The sequence below is a fragment of the Elaeis guineensis genome, chromosome 2 (assembly GCF_000442705.2).
Source record: "Elaeis guineensis isolate ETL-2024a chromosome 2, EG11, whole genome shotgun sequence".
NCBI lineage: Eukaryota > Viridiplantae > Streptophyta > Magnoliopsida > Arecales > Arecaceae > Elaeis > Elaeis guineensis.
In genome coordinates this window covers 122,823,325-122,844,116 of record NC_025994.2, presented here as the reverse complement: position 1 = coordinate 122,844,116, position 20,792 = coordinate 122,823,325, and the positions used below count along the sequence as shown (strand labels likewise).

The 20,792-nt window shown below is 42.1% G+C and overlaps 2 protein-coding genes across 2 annotated transcripts; one reads left to right on the top strand and one right to left on the bottom strand.

Moving 5' to 3' along the window:
* Positions 1-3,391: 3,391 nt before the first annotated feature.
* On the bottom strand, positions 3,392-8,402 carry LOC105035054 (carbamoyl phosphate synthase arginine-specific large chain, chloroplastic). The gene is made up of 3 exons (XM_010910484.4): positions 7,030-8,402; positions 5,463-6,158; positions 3,392-5,101 (listed from the first exon to the last, which is right to left on the bottom strand). The coding sequence occupies exons 1-3, from the start codon at positions 8,320-8,322 to the stop codon at positions 3,560-3,562; spliced, it is 3,531 nt and encodes a 1,176-aa protein (XP_010908786.1). The 5' UTR covers positions 8,323-8,402; the 3' UTR covers positions 3,392-3,559.
* A 4,752-nt stretch (positions 8,403-13,154) lies between these two features.
* On the top strand, positions 13,155-16,491 carry LOC105038849 (protein IQ-DOMAIN 6). The gene is made up of 5 exons (XM_010914764.4): positions 13,155-13,331; positions 13,426-13,659; positions 14,216-14,443; positions 15,283-15,396; positions 15,493-16,491. The coding sequence occupies exons 1-5, from the start codon at positions 13,266-13,268 to the stop codon at positions 16,201-16,203; spliced, it is 1,353 nt and encodes a 450-aa protein (XP_010913066.1). The 5' UTR covers positions 13,155-13,265; the 3' UTR covers positions 16,204-16,491.
* Positions 16,492-20,792: the final 4,301 nt, after the last annotated feature.

Sequence of the window (20,792 nt, the reverse complement as noted above, 5' to 3'; positions counted from 1 at the left end):
TCAAATGCCCCTCTGTCGACACCGTCCACAGCTCCCGTGAGTTCCCGGCCGAGATGGAAGACCCTGGGATGCATCTACCACCTCCACCTCGCTCGCATCCTCGACCATTCCATCTGAGTTCCTCGAACACCGCTCCCTCGACCACTGGATTCACGAGTTTGACTCGGGCAGCTTGGTCTCCTTCCTACTCCTGGTGGCCGATCCAAGTCCGGATCGTCTGCGGGTTGCCGCTGACCTCGCCTTCCGCCGCGAGAAGTGCCGGCAACGAAATATCCACTGGGACATCAAGCCTAATGCCGTACGGTTCGACGCCGATATCAAGGCGCGTATCGCTGACTTCGAGCTGGCGGGGCTGGTGGACGCATGTGACACGCAGGTAGCAGGGATGATGGGGTATACGCCGCAAGAGTACAAGGGCGGGCTGATAGAGAGAGAGAGAGAGAGAGAGAGAGAGACGTAACCGGTTGGCAATTGGTTGAAGCAAATTTTTCTTGAACACCCACTAACAATTAACAGTCAGAATTAATCTCTTTTTTAAAATAATAATAATAATAATAATAAAGAAGCATCGTGACAATCCCCAGCAAACAAAGTTCCAACTTTTTGCCAAAAAATCTAAAGAAACATTCAATTTCTAACTCGAGAGCAGCAAAAATCATCAAGGAGAGGAGGTGTTGTACTTCGTGGTACTGAGGCTGTTGGCACGATCCTCCCCGATGGAATACGGGGACAGAAGTGGCGGTGGATGGCCGTAGATTTGGGGGAGAACGGTGGTGTTTGCGGGTCGCCATGGATTCGCCAATGCTAAAAGATTGAAGTTAGAGAAACTTGCCACCAGGTCGCTTGGTGGAAACATCTAAATGCTCGAATACCGTGAAACCCCATACACTGATAATACGGTATACCGAATAAAAATATATGACTATTCCTTATTTGGATCCTAACTTATAGGATCCAAATAAGTTCTTCTCATCGGAAAGGAAAGCTTCTTACAGCCGCCTAAGCAATTCCGCGATTCGTTTCCGCATTTTCATATAAAATATTATTTTTATTCACACACATTGTATTTTTTTCACTCCTTTCATTTTCTAGCAAATGGGATGGGATAGGGGACCTAAACAGTGCAAAGGACGGATTTGTTTGTCTATTAGTTGGATTTAAAATTCCGGGACGCTTGTCGTATTCGGAGGATCTCAGCCTCTTAGAACAGCGCATGGCATTGCAAGGTAAAATGCTTCTATAAAACTCTTCCACTCTGTTTTTGATTGGGTAAATGATGAGCCTCAAAGGATAACCACTATCTATCTATGAGAAATTATACCCTCATTCCATACATCATGTAGCCGGCACCAATCACAACCGTCCTTTTCCATAAGCCTCATTAATCAAACACAAATTTCGATGCATCTCAACAAGAATGAGCAATTGATAATGTATACAGTCACATGGCGTATGCGGTGTAGGATGTAATTTCGTACCTATCTATACAAAAAATATATAACTTACTCATCCTACTGTCAGTAGCCTCCTTCCGCACTTGAGCATTCCAACCGGAACGGGAACCCATGCAACTAATATCTGACCAAGTTGTGCACGAGAATTACCAAAAGACAAATAAACTGAGAGGAAGTGGAGCAAAAATGGCCAGCTCAGCAAACAAACCACAACGGTAAGTAGAAGTGTTAATGAGCCGAGGTGTTTGTGAGCAGACTCATGTTCGACTCATCAAGAAGCCTGGTGAGTCAAGCTCAATGAGCTTTCGAGCTTGAGCTCGAGATGGTGTTCGTTAATTTAACAAGTTTGAGCTCAAACACCTCTTATTCAAGCTCGGAAGCTTGTAAGTCTGCACCGTTAAAAATATGTAATAATTAAAATATTTTTTTATTATTTATACAATAATATCCTAACATTTTTTATATAAGCTATTGTAATTTTTCTTTAATTTTTTTTCTTTTCCTTTAAACATTTATTTACACATTATTAGCCATATATTTTAAGCATAATAATAGTTATTATAACTAATTTAAATATTTTAAACATATTTAACGAGCTGAATTCGAACGTTTTATTTTTCTAACGAGCCGTGCTCAAACAGGATGTGTAATTATTTATCGAACATGAATATGAACTCAAACACGAGTCTGAGCTCGAACGAGGGGTGTTCGAGCTCGGCTCAGCTCATTAACACCCCGTAAATGCACATCTCCATCCTATGAGAAAGGAGGTGGTCGTTTTTGCCGTTCCCACATACTAATCCTTCACAAATGCATAGAGAATATTCACCGGGCAAATACCAATGGTGGCAAGGTGACTCCAGCAACATCATTATCAGGTTAAATAAAGGGATCCCGTTGATCATAGAGAGATCAAAGGCAGTACAAATTAGCCAACTAATACTTCATATGCCTATACGTTCTTCTCAGATCTCAACCACCCAAGACCATAAAAGAAGAGCAACCCGTACATCAACAAAGTATTTTGGCTGACAGTACAAAAAAAATATGGAACATATAATGGTCATAAAACAATCATCTAAACACACTGCGTCTGAGCTGCTTATGCCCATCATAACCAGTTACAACATATGTCATAATTACTATCTGAAACCCTTGGAGAACAGATTCTATATGGGTACGCATCAAGGCACGAGTAGTTCCACATATTTCCTTTATTCCTCCTGACAGAGCAGATGCTCCCCCTTCTACAGCAGGGTTGTTGAAGAATGTGTTCGTACCCAAAAGAAAGATAAGACATAATTTACTATCTCGAGTTCAAGCGAATAGAATACCAAAGAGCCCAGATGAGAATCCCAGACTCAAATGTGACCCCTGAAGGACAGGCTAAGCCGTGCAACTTATACCACACAGACTAGCCTACTTGATCGACAAACACAAGGTTCATTTTGACCAATAGGCATCCACAAATGAAAAATCCATGCAAGTAGAGGACGTCCGCACCCAGGTGTAAGACAAGCACAGGACAGATTTACCATCAGACAAGCAACACGTTTGATATGAATGCTATCAACTAACAATACCTATTTCTCCTTGACAAATTCATCAAGTTTCTTCAGCACAGACTGAAGATTGGTGTTGATTATGATAGAGCCACTTGACCATGATCAACAAGTGTTAGACGCAGGCATGACTCTGCATGTTATATGCAAGAAAATCATCGGACAAATAGGTGACTGCAGCCACCAAAATTACAAAACTGGAATACTTATAGTCTGCAGAATTATGGTCTAGTATAAGAACGAATTAATCAGTAGACAGAATTACAACGTCAACAGCCGTGCACATGTATAAATGTTGAGGCTTGAGACGAACAGAAAACTAAACCATATAGTATGAATTCTTGAGCTAAAATTGCAAAAATAAAGGATAGAAAATGAGCAAAGTATTAAATTCTGCAATTGCAAATTAATTATGAACGTAAAACGCACACTCCCACTTATTAGTACAAAAACACTAATAAATAAGGAAGGCATCTTAAAGCAGAGGGTCAGCTCATAGAACACATTGAAAAGATGGGAAACCTCTTACTAAGAATCATTGGTTTAATGCATAACAGAAGATGCTGCCTGCAAGTTCTGATGCTCCTCTGGAGAATAAAAGTAATCCTGCAAAGCTAACATCTGCACAGAGCTATGCTTCAAACTCCTGATAGCTTCCACACTAGCTAGTGCTCCAGCAACCGTTGTTATAATTGGGATCTTATAAGCCAGTGCCATCCTTCTCAGCTGTCGTCCATCAATTGAATCTAGAGCATCTCCAGAGCTTGTTATCACCATAACCTGTATTTGACCATTTGCCAGCATGTCACCTGCATGGGGCCGGCCCTCATGCATTTTCAGAACACGCTCCACTGGAATGCCCTCCAACTCAAGCACTCGAGCCGTCCCTGAAGTTGCAACTATTCTAAAACCTAGTTCTTGGAATCCACGAGCAATTGAAGCAAGGTGTGGCTTAGTCAAGTCATTTAGACTGAGAAACACTTGACCGCTAACTGGAAGCTTCTGTCCAGCAGCTATTTGTGCCTTAGCAAAAGCTACAGGAAAGTCATAGTCAATTCCCATAACCTCTCCAGTGCTGCGCATCTCTGGCCCAAGAAGAACATCACAACCTTGGAATTTCTCGAATGGGAGTACAGCCTCCTTGACCGAAACATGCTTTGGGACCACCTCACTTGTAAATCCAATCTCGTGCAAACTCTTCCCTGACATGACAAGAGCAGCATATTTTGCTAATGGATGACCAATAGCTTTTGAGACAAAAGGCACCGTCCGGGAGGCACGAGGATTTGCCTCAAGAAGGTAAACATCACCAGAAGCTGTGACTGCATATTGGCAATTCATTAGGCCACATACATTGAGTCGGTTGGCTAGCTTAGTCGTCCACAATCTGATTGTGTTCAAGCAATTGGCTGACACAGTTTTTGTGGGAAGGGAGCAGGCTGAGTCACCAGAGTGGACCCCAGCTTGCTCAATGTGCTCCATGATTCCACCAATTACCACAGTCCCGTTTGAGTCAGCTAATGCATCCACATCAATCTCAATGGCATCGGATAGATACTTATCTATCAGGACTGGGCGCTCAGGATCTACTTCAACAGCATTCTCAAGATAGGTGGCAAGTTTATCATCACTGTAAACAATCTCCATTGCACGGCCACCCAAGACATAAGAAGGTCGGACCACAACAGGATAGCCTATTTCTGTAGCAATTCTTATTGCATCAGATGCACTCTTTGCTATCCCACCTGTAGGTTGCTCAATCTGAAGCTCCTTAATAATTGCATTAAATCTCTCTCTGTCCTCAGCAGCATCAATAGAATCAGGTGATGTTCCCCATACCTGTACATGTCCATTTCCAGTAGCAGACAACAACTTTTGCTCTTCTAGATACCTTTGTATTGGGAGAGCAAGCTTTAGAGGTGTTTGTCCTCCAAACTGCATGATTATACCATTGGGCCGCTCCAAGTCAATCACATTCAACACATCCTCAACCGTCAAAGGTTCAAAGTACAAACGATCACTGGTGTCATAATCTGTAGACACTGTCTCTGGGTTTGAATTCATCATAATTGTTTCATATCCATCCTGAAACCAAACATAATCATCAAAAGATGCTCAACCCTAATTACCACTAACAGCATAACAATCAAGTCAATACAAAGATTTAACAGGCAACGGTGGGTGGTCAAGATTTGAGACTATTTTTGGGTAGCTTAAAGAAAACAAAATGAAAGTTTAAACGCTGGTAATTAGAGATGAAGATGGATGAAGATAAATATACACATGGAATGAATTGCAGAAAAATTATGGATATGCTAAAAATATGAAAAGGAAACCAGAGTTTTCAAATCTGAAACCGCACTTTCAGTGATAAATGATTAAAAGATCCACTAAGCATTCATGGAATAAACAAACTACAGAAAGCAAAAGCCAGAGCAACACAAACCTGCTGAAGAGCAAATGAAGCATGACAACAGCAGTAGTCAAACTCAATACCCTGACCAATTCGGTTAGGTCCACCACCCAATATCAGAACCTTTTTCTTTTGAGTGGGGGCTGATTCACATTCAAAATCATATGATGAGTACATGTAAGGAGTGTTTGCCTCAAACTCTGCAGCACAGGTATCAACCCTTTTATATGCAGGGGTCACACCTAGTGATAAGCGCTTTGATCGCACTTCCCTCTCAGAGGAAGAAGTTGCATAAGCAATCTGCTTATCACTAAAACCCCTCCTCTTCACCTCATAAAAGTCATCCTTTGTCAACTGATCCAGATTCCTTGCCGTAAGGAACTGTTCCACATCTACCAGCTCTTTGAGCTGAGTAAGAAACCACTTATCAATAGAGCTCAGCCCATGTATTTCATCTAACTTCATTCCTTTCTTAATAGCTGCGTATATTGCATGAATACGATCTGGATTTGGAACACGTAGACTGTATTTCAACTGGTCCCAATCCAAATCAAGTTCCTTAATGGGTGCACAACCCCATCCTGCATAACCACATTCCAAAGATCGAACAGCCTTTTGGAAGGATTCTTGGAAAGTCCGTCCCAATGCCATTGCTTCACCAACAGATTTCATTTGGGTGGTCAATACTGGCTGGGAACCAGGGAATTTCTCAAAAGCAAATCGCGGAATCTGCATTAGGAATAGAATAAGTAAGAAAATGGATACTGCTTCATAACCTATAGAAAGAGCAACTTGCTATTAGTGAAAGACAATTAAGACTGTAATTATCACTATATCTAAGTTATATTAATGATGTTGTCATTTGAAATTAGCCTTTTCTCCCATTGTCATCCGACTTGGACCAGGCAGTTGTCAGCCACAGTTGGGCCAGCCACATGGAAGGAAGAGGGATTGAGTGTATAGTATAGCAACCTGCATGCCAAATTTATCGAGGCAAACTAGAGGAAAAAAGAAAAGTGAAAACTGGAATTAATTGAAGAGATAAATGAACTAAAATTATCCCAACTGCATAACTAACTTGTGTTACCACAATTTTGCAGAGTATGATCAAGATAATCAACAAAGCATGCTGCAGAGAGATTCATGAACATATCATCCTTGTCATATGCAAATAGAAGCTTGCAACATGAGGTTCAAAGCCCCTTTCAGACAAGGACGAGCAGGCAAGACTTCGATCTTGGACTGGTGTTTAAAAGAATACATATCCATAATTCATTGATTGACAAAGCAATCAGATAACATGACTTGATGCTCATAGGACTATGGTTCCCTTGTACATCTGAAAGAGTGATTCCGTTCAATTAGCAGAATTAACACAGTTTTGAAACATATTTAATTAATTACATAAAAGATAACCATAGCAGTCGAATTACGTGATCTGAAATTCGAAATGAGAACCTTGACTGAAACAGCCTATGCAGCACTATGACACTATACCATGAAGAAAGAATTTAAAAAGGAACAATTCACTCAAACAAACAAAAAATGAAGCAAATATTTCATGGAAGACTCGAAACTACGGAAAAGAGAAAGGTCTTGCCTTTGTCACTACATAGTCTATGGAAGGCTCGAAACTGGCCGGGGTCTTCTTCGTGATGTCATTCGGGATCTGGTCGAGCGTGTACCCGACCGACAGCTTCGCAGCCATCTTTGCAATGGGGAACCCCGTCGCCTTTGAGGCAAGAGCCGACGACCTCGACACCCTGGGATTCATTTCGATGACCATCACCTCCCCGTCCTCCGGGTTCACGGCGAACTGCACATTCGAACCCCCGCACTCCACCCCGATTTCCCGGATGATCGCGACCGCGTAGTCCCTCAGCCGCTGGTACTCCTTGTCCGTGAGCGTCTGCGCGGGCGCGACCGTGATCGAGTCCCCGGTGTGGACGCCCATCGGGTCGATGTTCTCAATGGAGCAGATGACGACGACGTTGTCGGCGAGGTCCCGCATGACCTCGAGCTCGTACTCCTTCCAGCCAAGAAGGGACTTTTCCACGAGCACCTGGGAGGTGAGACTGGCGGCGAGGCCGGCGCGGCAGATGGCCTCGAACTCGTCGAGGTTGTAGGCGATGCCGCCGCCGGTGCCGCCGAGGGTGAAGGCCGGGCGGATGATGAGAGGGAAAGAACCGATGCTATCGGCGATGGCGAAGCATTCCTCGATGGTAGTGGCGATGCCGGAGGGAGGGGTCTTGAGGCCGATGCGGTCCATGGCGCGCTTGAAGAGGTCGCGGTCCTCAGCGGCGCGGATGGCGTCGAGCTTGGCGCCGATGAGCTCGACACCACGGGAGGCGAGGGCGCCGGATTCGGCGAGGGAGACGGCGAGGTTGAGGGCGGTCTGGCCGCCCATGGTGGGGAGGAGGGCGTCGGGGCGCTCGGCGTCGAGGACCTGCTCGACGAGCTCGGGGGTCATGGGGCCCACGTAGGTGCGGTGGGCGAGGCCCGGGTCGGTCATGATGGTGGCCGGGTTGGAGTTGACGAGCACCACCTCATAGCCCTCGTCGCGGAGGGCCTTGCACGCCTGGGTCCCCGAGTAGTCGAACTCGCAGGCTTGCCCGATCACGATGGGCCCCGCGCCGAGGATCAGGATCTTCTTGATGTCCGTGCGCTTCCCCCCGGCCGTCCGATGCGCCGCCTCCATCGGACGGGGTTGGGCGGCGCATCGGGGGCAGGGGAGGGGGAGGGGGCGGGGGCGGAGTCGGAGGCCGCCGGTGCGAGGGTGCTTCGCGGTGGTCGAGAGGTGGCGGGCGAGGAAGAGGGAGGAGGAGGAGCAGATGGAGCGCGGGGGGAGGAGGGGTGAGGGGGTCCGGGAGTGGACGCGGTTGCAGAGAGCCATGGAGGCGGGAGAGGCCGGGAGTCGTCTTCTCTCTTTTCTCTCTCCCTCGCTCGGTCGCTCGCCCGCCCAGCCGACCGTTCTGGGGTTCTTGTAAGTTGTCAAGTAGGGTTTTTTCGGGGAAAGAAAGTTATTGATGCAATTTGTGGTTCTTAAAGACACCCAGATTTTTGGTTTATTTTCAGTAACTACTACTAGTGGGGTTGAGAGACCTGAGAAATGGAGGTGGGACCCGCGTGATGATAGTGGGTGCGGTTAGGTGGTTTTGTTCCTTGGTCTGTTAGCGTTTTTGAGATACAGTCTCGGGGATACGTTAGGATAAGTGCACCGCAGGTGTGGGGACGGATGGATGGGGACGTGGCGAGTGAACGTTGACTCGGCTGACTTGCGACTTGTTACGAGTTATGGGATGGAAAAATTATTGGCTGGACCGCGCCCAAGTAGACTCCGCAAATCTCGGAGCACGTGCACGGTGGATAACGCGCAATCGGGAATTCGTGAAATGCAAGGGTTAATGTGGCGTGTTCTCCACCGTGGGATTTGGTTGGTCTACCTGAGCGTGGTCCAGGCTATAATTTCTCGGGTGGGGTCGGGTACAGCAACTTTTATAGCTGCCGTTGCCGTAATTTTGGAGGTCTTTTTCTGCAATTGACAACCAGATTTTTTGCTGCGATTGGCAAACAGATCTCTGTACCTTGTAATTTGCTTTAAGAAAAAAAAAAGAAAATAGGCTTCTCATATTTTTTTTTCCTTAAAAATTTATCTCATTTTCTCAGACACCACATCTGATAGATAGCTATAACAACAAACAAAAAAATTCTTACACAAAAATTTTGAGTTGCATACATGATGTTTAACTTTTCAGCTATGTTTTCTGTTGCAGCTACTGGCCGACATGTTGCAAGTTTTCAGCAGAATGAACAAAAAGAGCTATACATCCGAGAGTTTTCATATAATATTATATGCTATATTAATTTTTTTTGTTTTTATTTTTTTTGCAGCATTTCTACTGAGTCAAGCCATGAACTAGTAACATCTATATTTAGTACTTATCCATTTTCGTTTTTAAAAAAAAAGAAAAATTTGATTGAAATGGGAGCAACTAGTTATTCCATCCCTTGATAGAACTGAAGGGGTAGGGTAATGGGGTCTAAATTGGAAGTAATTAGGAAATAAAAAAAGGAGGAGAGAAAGAAAGGGAACATGCTGCTACTCTAGAAAGATTACAGCGAGATCATTGGATTAGATGGCTTGGGTTAGGGAACCTTTGTATTTGATTGCTGTGATAGTGCAGGGGAGGATGGGCCATATGGTGCTTTGAGTGTAATGGATTTATACGCAAGGGTAATGATAATGATGTTATGATGATCGGAATGAATATGTAACTTTTAAGATTCCAACCACACCGATGGCGAGAGGATAGGGTTTTGATGGGCACAAAGCATGGTATATCCGCCACCTTGACAGATAGATCATTAAGCGCATGTGGTCCCCAGCGCGGGTACTACAATTGCCCAAGTTGTGTATATGCTTTATGCTATTGTGGAACCTAACCTGCAATATGTAGAGAGTTGGGATCCTCTCTTGTGTTTAGACTAGAGAGAGCAACTTCATCATTCACTCCTGCCCATGTAAAGCCTATGAGTTATGATTGAGTATAATTTCATGTCTTGTGATGAGTCTTGCTTGATCATAACTGCCATGCCATATATGGATGGAGAGAATCTAAATTTTGATGTGTACTTGTTTGGACCCTTGATGCTTGCATTTTAATTGAGAGCTTGCTAGTCCTGGCTTGATTATGACCCTAGTTTTCTAACATATGGATTAGCATATAATTTGTTCAAGAGAAAAATGATTATAATCTAAGTATAAAATGTTTTTGAAAAACCTGTTTGATAAATATATTTTCATATGATGAAAAAATTTCTCGTTTGATGAACCACTTGATGGTTGAGTATATGACGGATAAGATCTTTGGCATTAGTATTGTCTTCAACAAAGGGAAGGTAGAATCGATCGGGTTGTAGCCCAAGTAAAATGAGATTTTATTTTCATACGATAGTTTCGTATTCGAAATGCATGCGCATCGATTAAATGAGGAAGTAGATACCTGTGCGTTGGTCAGTCGTACGAGAATATTATCTGATTCGCTTAGTGATCTGTTTGGTCATTTTAAGTATTCTATGATGAGATTTTGTGACTCAGATGGATCAATTATAGAATAAAAATTATTTGAATTAAATATTTTTAAAATTTTTATGATCATAACCCCCCCGCCCCCCAAGGTTGACGATTGAATTAATGCAAAAGAGGGGCGAGAAGTGCGACATCATGACATAATATAGCTGAGGTAAGTGGTAGGAGGTGATGGTACCAAGAGAGTCATGGCTGAGGATCAGCAATGACATCATCACATAGAGACAACGAAGCAAGGAAGAGGGTTCTCTGTCATCACCCTCTTTTATGATTCGCATTTGTGAGAGTATGTGTGCCCAGCCTTATAAATTTCATGGCATTCAAGGGGTAATGTAGTGTCAAACCATCAAATAAAAAGTACGTTAGCTTGTGAGCACTACCATCACTTTAAAAATTGTGCAATATGCTATTTTTTTGCTTAATTTTATGCACTTGTCCATGCCTAATGCTTTAAGATGAGTTTCTCCATGTTAGTCCGTATTGCTCTTTTTCATTGAGTGCACAGAAATAGAGAAGAAAACATACAGAAAAAAGATGGAAAGATGCAATAAATTTTTATTGTTATGATTCAGATTAATTTAAGCTTTCTATGATTCTATGATCTAGAGTCTCTATTTATACTAAAATATTACTGCTTGATTGTCTTCTCTATGCACATCCTTTTTTAATAAGCAAGAGATTATGATCATTGGCATTTCCTCTTGCATGATCACGATACAATATAGATGTTTCTCAAATCTCCTCTCTCTCTCTCTCTCAACCCTCCCTCTCTCTCTCTCTAAAAAACAATCTAAAATAGAAATACTTGAGGAACAGGGATTTATAAAGCCGTTCTCAAATAGTTGAAAATAAGGTTCAATGCAATAATTATGATTACTTAAAAAAATGGAAACAATTAATATAAACAAACATGTATTGGAAAGAATTAGAAGAATTAATATAAACAAACATGTTAAATTTGCATTTGAGTTTTCGTACTCAATTGAAATAGAGGAATCATAAATTTGTTCAAATAAATGTATCTATGTACGTGCAAAACTATATGTATGCTCTTGTATGTACATACTTATGCATATATGTGTACATGTATATCCTAGCAATAGATTTATGCAATGCATGTTAATCAAGTGAAGATAAGAGATTAAAGAAATATGTAGATTAGATGAAGAATATTAATGTTATTTTTTTATTATTTAAAACTTTGAAAAATAATCTATATTGAGGATGTGGATAATAGATAGATCGAGGTTTCTTTTAAAAACGAATAGAGTTTGATATGTTTGAGTTGCCTAAGAGGAATCACGTAGAGGAAGAAATTATTTAATTTTTTAAACATATTTTGTTATCAATATCGCGAAGAGAGGAACCAAGGGCCATAAAATTTGGCACATAGAATTTAAAAAAATATATTTCTTTATTATTTAATAATATAAATATGTATAATCTTTATGATTTTATTTTTATGAACAAAACTATATTAGAGGAATCATATATATGCATATTTTTTTGATAAGAAAATATACTAAAAAATATATATGTATATATATTCGAAGAGCATAGGTACGTAAATATGTATATATGTATAAGAGCACGGATATCAATACATGCACATATTCGAAGAGGAGACGATATTGATAGCATCATGTGGTAGGATTGCCTAATACAGTGATGCTTATGCTTGGCATAAGAGAAGCATCATGCACAACTTTCATTGTCTAGCACTGGATGCTGAGCTTGATATCTTGATTTACTTAATAGAACATCGACTTTACAACCACAAGCACTTGCTCTCAATCATAGCTTAATTTGTGCAAATTACAAATTACAGCAGCCCAAATAACCGGTGAAAATACACCTGTAAAAAAGCCCATCAGTTTTTGTTTTTTTTGTTTTGGGTAAAATTAAAAAAAAAAAAATCGGCTGCTGGAAATTGGAAAGGGAACGAACGGACAAATTACTGCCTGGACCACCGCAAGGTAGAACAGCCAAATCCCACGTTGGATAACACGCCATATTAACCTTTGTATTTCGCATATTTCAGATTGTACGTCATCCATCGTGCACGTTTTGTGAGACTTGCGTTGGTCTATCTGGGCGTGATCCGGACAATAATTTTTTGAGTGAGGAGAGAAATTTTTGTTTAAAAAATTTTTATAAAAAATATTTTTTATTATGATATTCTGTATATAATAAATCATAATTTTACGTAAAATATTATAATATATTATAAAATATAATAATTTTTTTAATAATATATTATAAAATATTATAATTTTTTTAAAAAATAAAATATTTTTTATATAAAATTTTTAAATAAAAAATAAAATTATAAATATTAAATATATATTAAAAAGCAGGACCCACGTTGGATTTTCTACGCTGCCAACGGTGCACAAACGCCGACATAAATTTCTCTATCGTCTTTTTCCAGCAAGGAACCCGTATTCAGGGATAGTTTCGTAATTAAGTTATAAACCAGAGGCTGATAGCTAAACGGTGACCGAGAAAGGCACGGGGCGGGGAAAGCGGGACGTGCGTCAGTTTCCCGTTGCCGTCGACGCCCCAACTGTCACTTTATTTGAATTTCAAATCTCGAACGGCTAAAAAAGGTCGTGCTCTTCCCCCAACCCCGACCCTCAACGTCTCTCTCCCCCACTCCCTCTCCCTAGCCTTTCTTCTTCCCTGTTCTTAGATTCCATACGCCTCAAAGCTAGGAATTTTCTGCAGCAAGAGGCGGTTTTGGAGACATGGGCGGCTCCGGGAAGTGGATAAAATCCATCATAAGCCTCAAGAAATCGGAAAAGGACGACCAAGTAATTACTCCCATCCATTCCTCTCCCTAATTTCGAATCTTGATTGGGTTTTTGTGATTTGTGTTTGGTTTTCTGAACTGGATTGCATTTCAAGGTGGGTGGTGGTAGTGGGAATGGGAAGGGTAGGAAGTGGAAGCTATGGAGGAGCTCCTCGGGGTCAAGGAGTGGAAGCCGCAGGTCGGCATCGGAGGCTTCCGATACCTCCTCATTGGCCGATGCCTTCAGTGCCGCCATGGCGACACTGGCCCGGGTGCCTGCGAAGGATTTCATGTTGGCGAGGCAGGAGTGGGCCGCTATCCGGATACAGACTGCCTTCCGCGGATTCTTGGTATGATGACCATCTACAACTAGTCTTCCCACTTGTATTTGTGTTCGATCGAGTCTTTGTTTATGCCTCTTTATGTTTTTTACCTCAAAAAAGTTTTCTTTTTTCCCCTCATCAAAATGAAGTTGATCCTTGCGACATTTTACTCCAAAACCCATCTTCTTCTGCTTCTCCCCCTTCTTCTTTCTGGTGAATAACTCTTGACATCTGTATTTGTTATCAAAGTTGAAGCAATTTCCTTTTTGCATTTGTTCTCCGTACTTGGTGAAAGTGGCTGTGCATCCAAGCGTTATTTTTTCAATTTCTTATTTATCTTCAGCATCCTTTTCTCTTTTTTTTTTCGTTGACCAATATATTCTGAACTTGGTAAAAATGATTGTTTTCTCATTTATAATATCCGCCTAGCGTTTTCTGCCAGGGCATGAAGAGCTCTTTGTTAGTTCCCTACAAAATTTATCCTCTAGATTTTGCTCAAATTAAAGTGTAGTAGTATTTCTATCCTTGCCACTCCTTTTTATCCCCCTTATCTTTGAACTCCTTTAGTTGTTTGAACCTGCAGGCCAGAAGAGCTCGAAGGGCTCTCAGAGGAATTGTAAGGCTTCAAGCACTAGTTAGAGGTCGCCAGGTGAGGAAGCAGGCAGCACTGACGCTAAAGTGCATGCAGGCTCTTGTCCGCGTCCAGGCACGCATGCGGGCACGGCGTGTGCGCTTGACCACGGAGGGCCAGGCTGTGCAACAAATGCTTGAGAGCCGTCGCAACCACATGGATCCCTTGAAGGAAGCAGAGGTATATACCTTACGCCGTTTACCATTACCCATTCCTTATTATTTACCTTTTAATTTGCAGCATTCTTTTCATGTCATTTTGTAATTACATTATGTTTTGTTGATTGTTTTTTTCCGATTTTATTAGTGGGGTAGAATTATTAAAAGCTGGGGAGGAGATCCATGTTAGCTCTTTTCTCTATTTTCCCAAAGAAAAGATATTAGTGGGGTAGAAACTGAAAAATTTGAACATCTGAGTTAAAATGAGAGAACAATGCTGCTTAAAAGTCACAGTCTTTATTTTGTAATCAAAACTTAGCTTGATATTAATTCATCTTCCATTCTATATTTCTGCAACTCCTAGTCTGCTGTTGCTGAATTTGTTATATTTGCATTTGATTTAAGCTCTGAATCCCGAACCAGAAGTTCGATCACCAGAACTATCATGACCCACATCAAATATATAGTGCATTGGATGTTCAGAACTCCTTTTCTCATGTCATAAATTTAAACTTGCTTTGGATGGATACCGAGAATTCTAATTTCATTTGTGTGTCTAAGAACGGTATCATGCGGACAGAAATTTTATGCTTTGCATTGCCAAGACCTAATGTGGCTTTGCAGAGGTCTAGGTTGGTACATAAAAAATTGACCTTTATGGAAATAGTTACACAGTTCTGCACTCATAAGCTTGAATATTGTTGCACTCCATCATTGGAGGAGACAATAATGATCCTACTCTTTATTAAGATTTGCACATGGTTTTCTCGATGCTACTTCCATTGGATCGTGTTTGATGAATTATGAAATCTTGTTGGATGCATCACAAAGTCATTGAGCTCAATATCTTTGATTATTCAGGAAGGATGGTGTGATAGACAAGGCACGCTGGATGAAGTTAGGGCAAAGTTACAGTTGAGGCAAGAGGGAACTTTGAAAAAAGAACGGGCGATCGCTTACTTTCTTTCTCAACAGGTAAGTCATCAAAGATTTGAGCCGCAATTAAAAGCATTATTGGCTTAACCATTGCATTAAGTCTGAATGGAACCATTCTTTGATTATTACTTTCAGCAATGGAGGTCAACCTCGAACACAAAGTCTAAGCCGTCTGTGGCCTCTCTCAAGCATCATGAGCTCGATACGAGCAACCAGGGTTGGAGCTGGTTAGAACGGTGGATGGCAGCAAAGCCTTGGGAGAATAGGTTAATGGAACAAACTCACACCGATCTTTCTGATGCCCGTTATTCTAAAAGTTGCGAAGAGTTCCATGGAACGTGTTCAAAGTATTCAGATTCTAGCTCCGTAAAAATCAGAAAGAACAATGTCACTACCAGGGTTTCAGCAAAACCTCCATCAGTGTTTAGCAACCACTGTGAAGCTCAATCTGCCTCTTCTTCGGAATTGCAGTATGATGAGAATTCTCCATCATCATCTTCTATCTGCATATCTACCCCAATATCTGGTGCCACTATCTTAGCATCAGAAAGAACTGAGGAGAGCATTAAAAGTCAGCCGAACTATATGAACTTGACAGAGTCAATCAAGGCGAAACAGAAAGTCAGCAACACCCATAGAACAACCATGCAGAGACAATCATCAGTGGATCTTCAGTATCATAAGTGGGTGCCTTTCTCTACCATAGACTCAAAGAGTAGTGCTGGTTCAGACTCAGTTTCATCTTTTAAAGCATCAAATGCAAGGTCTTGGAAGGAGAAAAGCATGGCAAGAAGCATGGACAAGGAGAACTATTGCTATGATGAGAGATCAGCTGCTTTATTTTAAGTGTTTCAAATGTCTGCTTGGTTTCTTGGAACTTTGAGGTCCATGAATTCGTTCTAGTTTCTGCTTTTTGGTGCCCAACATCTTGTTGTCCTGTGTGCTTGTTTATGTAATTTGCTATTAACATTCTAGGAACTGGTGTTGGCTTTGCTTATATGGCTTTGGCAAGATAGAGGTTTTTTCTCTCTCTTTTTTTTTCTTTTATTTATTCTGCTTACAGATTGGTAAATGTTGTTTTGCTTGTTCTTTTCTACTCAAATTGTGAACATATCATTTTTTTAGCAATTATTAAGAATCTCTCTCATGTGAATTTTCAATTTCATGATTTATCGGTTGTCCATGCATGCATATTGCATTAGGACTTGCTGATTCTGAGTTTTCTTTGAACTATCCATACATTCTGAGTCTCTTCTAACAACTTATTGTACCTAGTAAGATCAAGTTGAACCTATTCTGCACATTTATTTACCATGAGCATGTTTTTATGCTGGACTATCCTCAACATGCCTAAATGGTTGTATCTTCAAAGATATGTCTTTTAAATGGTGAACATTTTGTTCCAGAATCATCTAGATAAAGATGATCATGAACATCATATGTATAATGAGCATGGTTTTAGTCTAAGATAAAGATAGTCCCCTAACAAGAAATGTCCACCTTTTCTGTCAGGATTTGTGTTGCTATCAGAGGAGAACAGATCAAATGAATTAGGATGACCGGAAATTTGAGTAGTTTCCTTGTAGAATATTTCCATAGGGGCAAAATATGTTAGTCTTTTGAAACATGGAACCAAGTGATACTGTCAATGTTATTCAATAATCAAGTGATTTGTTAAGACGAGTTCAAGAATTCTTCCAACACATTTTTTACAGAAGCAGACAACTGATTCCAATGTTCTAGAATCCTTGCAAGCCTGCAGCTTGCCATATAAGTTATATACTATATTATGGGTGGACATCGAGCCCTTTCTTTTGAGCAAGAAAATGGAGCAATTTTTCTGAAATGTAGGCATCAGTGGGTGCTATAAATATTGGAAGCCATTTCGAGGTTGTTGATGCTATTTCACATTGACTTAATCAACACTTCTTGTTTCTTCAACGAAATCAGATTTTGGAAGATAACAGAGTTTCATAGAAACTCATGCTCCGAAGGAGGCATGGCCTTTTAAGTAACAAAGAATCTCATTTTAAAGGTCAATTATCTGCCTAAAAATCAAGTTGATCTTTATTTTATACTGCTGAAAGAAAAAATTGAAAATTGTGTAACTTGGATTGAAACAGGAAAGGGAAAAATGGTAAGCGATTTGCGAGAGAAGATGAGGATCAAATTAGTAAACTCTGGCAACTTTGTCAAAGAAGTAGATTGATCTTTGCAGTATTTAAAATATTGAGAGCTTGTCATGACTCAAATTCCAACCAAATGGAAAATTGCTTAATTGGTTATTTTGATGAGGCAGATGGGTATAAATATTGATTTTTATCTGAAGAACAAATGAGGTAGAAAAGCAAAGAACTGAAAATTTAATATCAGAATTTATGATGCTAAAAAATATGAAAGCAACTAATGTGGTTTCAACTCTAATTAATGTTTATTTTGAAGAATAGCATTATGATGATTTATCTAGGTCTAGCTGGCAGAACTCAACAGCTCATACAAGTTGCATTTGTATTTTGAAGATTATTGTTTGTCCTCTTATAGGTAGTGTTAAAATGCGAGCTGCCAAGGCAGTTTTTCCCCACAGCCAGAATGTCAGAAACTGGTCAAAGTTAAGAATCTTCAGGACACTTGTTTTCTGAAAATTAAATGCCTATTACCATAGATGAGGTGTATGCCATGATGGATGCTTTTAGGCTAGCAAAAGAAGGTCAATTTGACATTCATTGATCAAATGGGAGCTAAGTAGCATATTCAAATATAGAAAAAATCTTTCTTTTTGTTTTCTAAACAATGACTATTGTTGCGTCAAAAAATTAGAATTATCATTGTTTGTGCAATTTGAAGTTTAGTAGAGGCACATTGGTCTCCCACTAGACCACTGATTCCACTCTGCCTGCAATTTAACATCTTACCTGAAACTTCAACCCCATCAGAAACAGCACTTGTGAATGATTAGAACAACCATTGTTAATACAAGCAACATCATTATATGTATATACTACATACATGCATATATAATATATTGCAACCTAATTTCCACAAATGATTTCATCCATATTTATTCTACCACAGGATTGTTGGTGCAATTATTGTTTTGATGATCAAAAAAACACCAGCAACACAATATATCACACTGAAATGGCTTTTTCTATCCTGGAGACATGTCTTTTTTTGGAATCTTTTGCACCTTGGAACCGCTCGTGGTCACTGAAGTTGTCAAGATTGTCCAACATTTACCAAAATTTAATCACATATCGATAACTAAATGCTAACAAATTTAATTACAAAGTCATTTAAGCTCTTTCTCAGAAACAAATATTCCTGAAGGATGCAAATGAACGACATAGTATGGAGTGACATCATATCAATATCCTGATTCTTGAATATTTGTTACTACTCATGAGAAATCACTAGCAGAGCCTTTAAATTCGGATCTGGATGCAATTTCCAGATCAAATAAATTGCTTGTATCACACATAATTGAAGTATGCACATGAAAGTTCTACAATAAGTCCTCAAGGATTTGTTGCTGTTTCCGAAATTGGAGAATCAGGAGGAGGCAGAGTCCCATTAGCGGCATTCAACAAATGTTCAAGTTAGTTGACTAAGAGGTTCATGCAGAGCCGTTGATAACAAGGAATTTCAAAGTACTGGAATTCTTACTCCAAGATCTTCCATCTGCCTATTTTGAAATCCGACAATGTCTGCTCCAGTGGTAATGTAGCACCTCAGAGAAGCCAGTCTCATCCTGTTGCGGCCAATTTTCTCATCGTCTGATCGTCGGAAAACGAGCACCTGCAAAAAGAAAAGTCCACACTGACCGGAGGTGGCTCCGACGGGGGACCCTCCGACGGTCAAGTCAGAGAGGTGGTTGGGCAACAGTGAAATGAAGACAGGGAGCTCAATCGAGAGAGAGAGAGAGGAGAGCAAGCCTGTGGTTTCGAAGTCGAAAAAATGGAGGTCTCCTGCACTGTTGCCTTCCCCGACTTATATAGTGGAGCACGATATGGCGCCGCCATTAATGGCGCGGACAATTGAGGAATTGTCAACTCACTGTAGACTGTCAGAGTCGCCGTAAAAATGTCGTATCACCGTGGGGCTGTCAAATCACTAGGGTTGACAATGCCCTAGGCGGGATAATGCCCCTAGGTGGCAGTGCCGCATGTTGCTGTCAGGACTGACAAGCTCTGGCGGCTGCGCGGCGATCGGAGGAGTCGACCGACCCTAGGTCGGTGGCCAGCTGTGTGGCGTCGGGTGGAGATTCGGGCCCCTTTGTTGGTCAGCGAGTCTTACGTGAGTCGGCCATCAGACTCCCTGGTTCAGTCGGTCGGAAAAACAGGAAAAGTATGCCCGACCGACACATCCTCAGTCGGTTATAGGCCGTTAATTGGCCGGTGATGGCGCCCGTCGATCGATCGGTCGGCTGAACGGCGATCGGTCGGTCGCTCCGACTGTCGGTCGGTCGGTCGGTCCCTCCGGCCGTCTGTCGGTCCCTCCGGCCGTCGGTCGGTCGGTCGGTCCCTCCGGCCGTCGGTCGGTCGGTCGGTCGGTGGGTATTCTCCAACAGTTGCCCCCCTCCACTCCTGAGTCGGACGGTGAGCTGGCCGATGCTATTGCTCGGACAGCGACGCTGGGCGACTAGGAGTGGAATCACTGTGTGCCCAATTCCGACCATACCGTGAGTGGATACGATGTCAGGCGCTCCATGAATGCCGAGCGATTCGCTGACATCGGATGTAACGTCGGTATCAGACGTCCCGTCTTGTCGTCGTCAGACGTCCCATCTTGTCGTCGTCAGACGTCCCGTCCCGTCGGCGCCAGGTGGTCGGGTGCCGGACGATTCGGCGTCAGGCGACCGGATATCCGGCGCCTTCTGGGGAACGCAGACCGTCGCCCAGCGCTGATTCTGGGAGCGCGGTGCGCTGTCAGGCGTCCCATCGGGAACGCGAATCGCCGCGGGCGCTTTAATTCGGAACCGCGGCCCCTTTCGCCACGTGTCGGGGGTGGTTGGGCCGGCGCCCCTCGCATTAAATGGAGGTGGTGCAGCCGTCCCGGGATGGGTGCGCCGAATCATCGGGCCAAAGGGAGGGCCCGGAGGCTGCCACGTGTCGCACATCCGGAGAACGTTGGTCGGCGCGGGGGCATCTTGGCCGTCGGACGGCCCTATATATATAGGACCATCTGCACTCATAGCCCCATCTTGACGTTTTTGCTGCAGAGACTCTGTCCAGGCAATTTCTCCGTCGTCGCCGGCAGTCGTCTCTCCTCCCACTCCCCAAAGGGTTCATTTCCGGTTCGTGGTCTCCCCTTTTTCCTTCCTCTTCTTCTTCTTCTTCTTCCTCTCCTTCTTCTTGTTCGGTCCTGGTGTGATGGCCGGAAATCCGTCACAGGGGGCTCGGTCAGGAAATCCGACCGATGACTCTCGGTCGACTCCG

Coding starts and splice junctions, on each gene's coding strand:
- LOC105035054 (XM_010910484.4), bottom strand. CDS start 8,322: ATGGCTCTCTGCAACCGCGTCCACTCCCGGACCCCCTCACCCCTCCTC. Junction 6,159..7,029: donor TAGACTATGTAGTGACAAAG/GCAAGACCTTTC, acceptor TTCCTAATGCAG/ATTCCGCGATTTGCTTTTGA. Junction 5,102..5,462: donor CTTCATTTGCTCTTCAGCAG/GTTTGTGTTGCT, acceptor GTTTGGTTTCAG/GATGGATATGAAACAATTAT.
- LOC105038849 (XM_010914764.4), top strand. CDS start 13,266: ATGGGCGGCTCCGGGAAGTGGATAAAATCCATCATAAGCCTCAAGAAA. Junction 13,332..13,425: donor AATCGGAAAAGGACGACCAA/GTAATTACTCCC, acceptor TTGCATTTCAAG/GTGGGTGGTGGTAGTGGGAA. Junction 13,660..14,215: donor CTGCCTTCCGCGGATTCTTG/GTATGATGACCA, acceptor TTGAACCTGCAG/GCCAGAAGAGCTCGAAGGGC.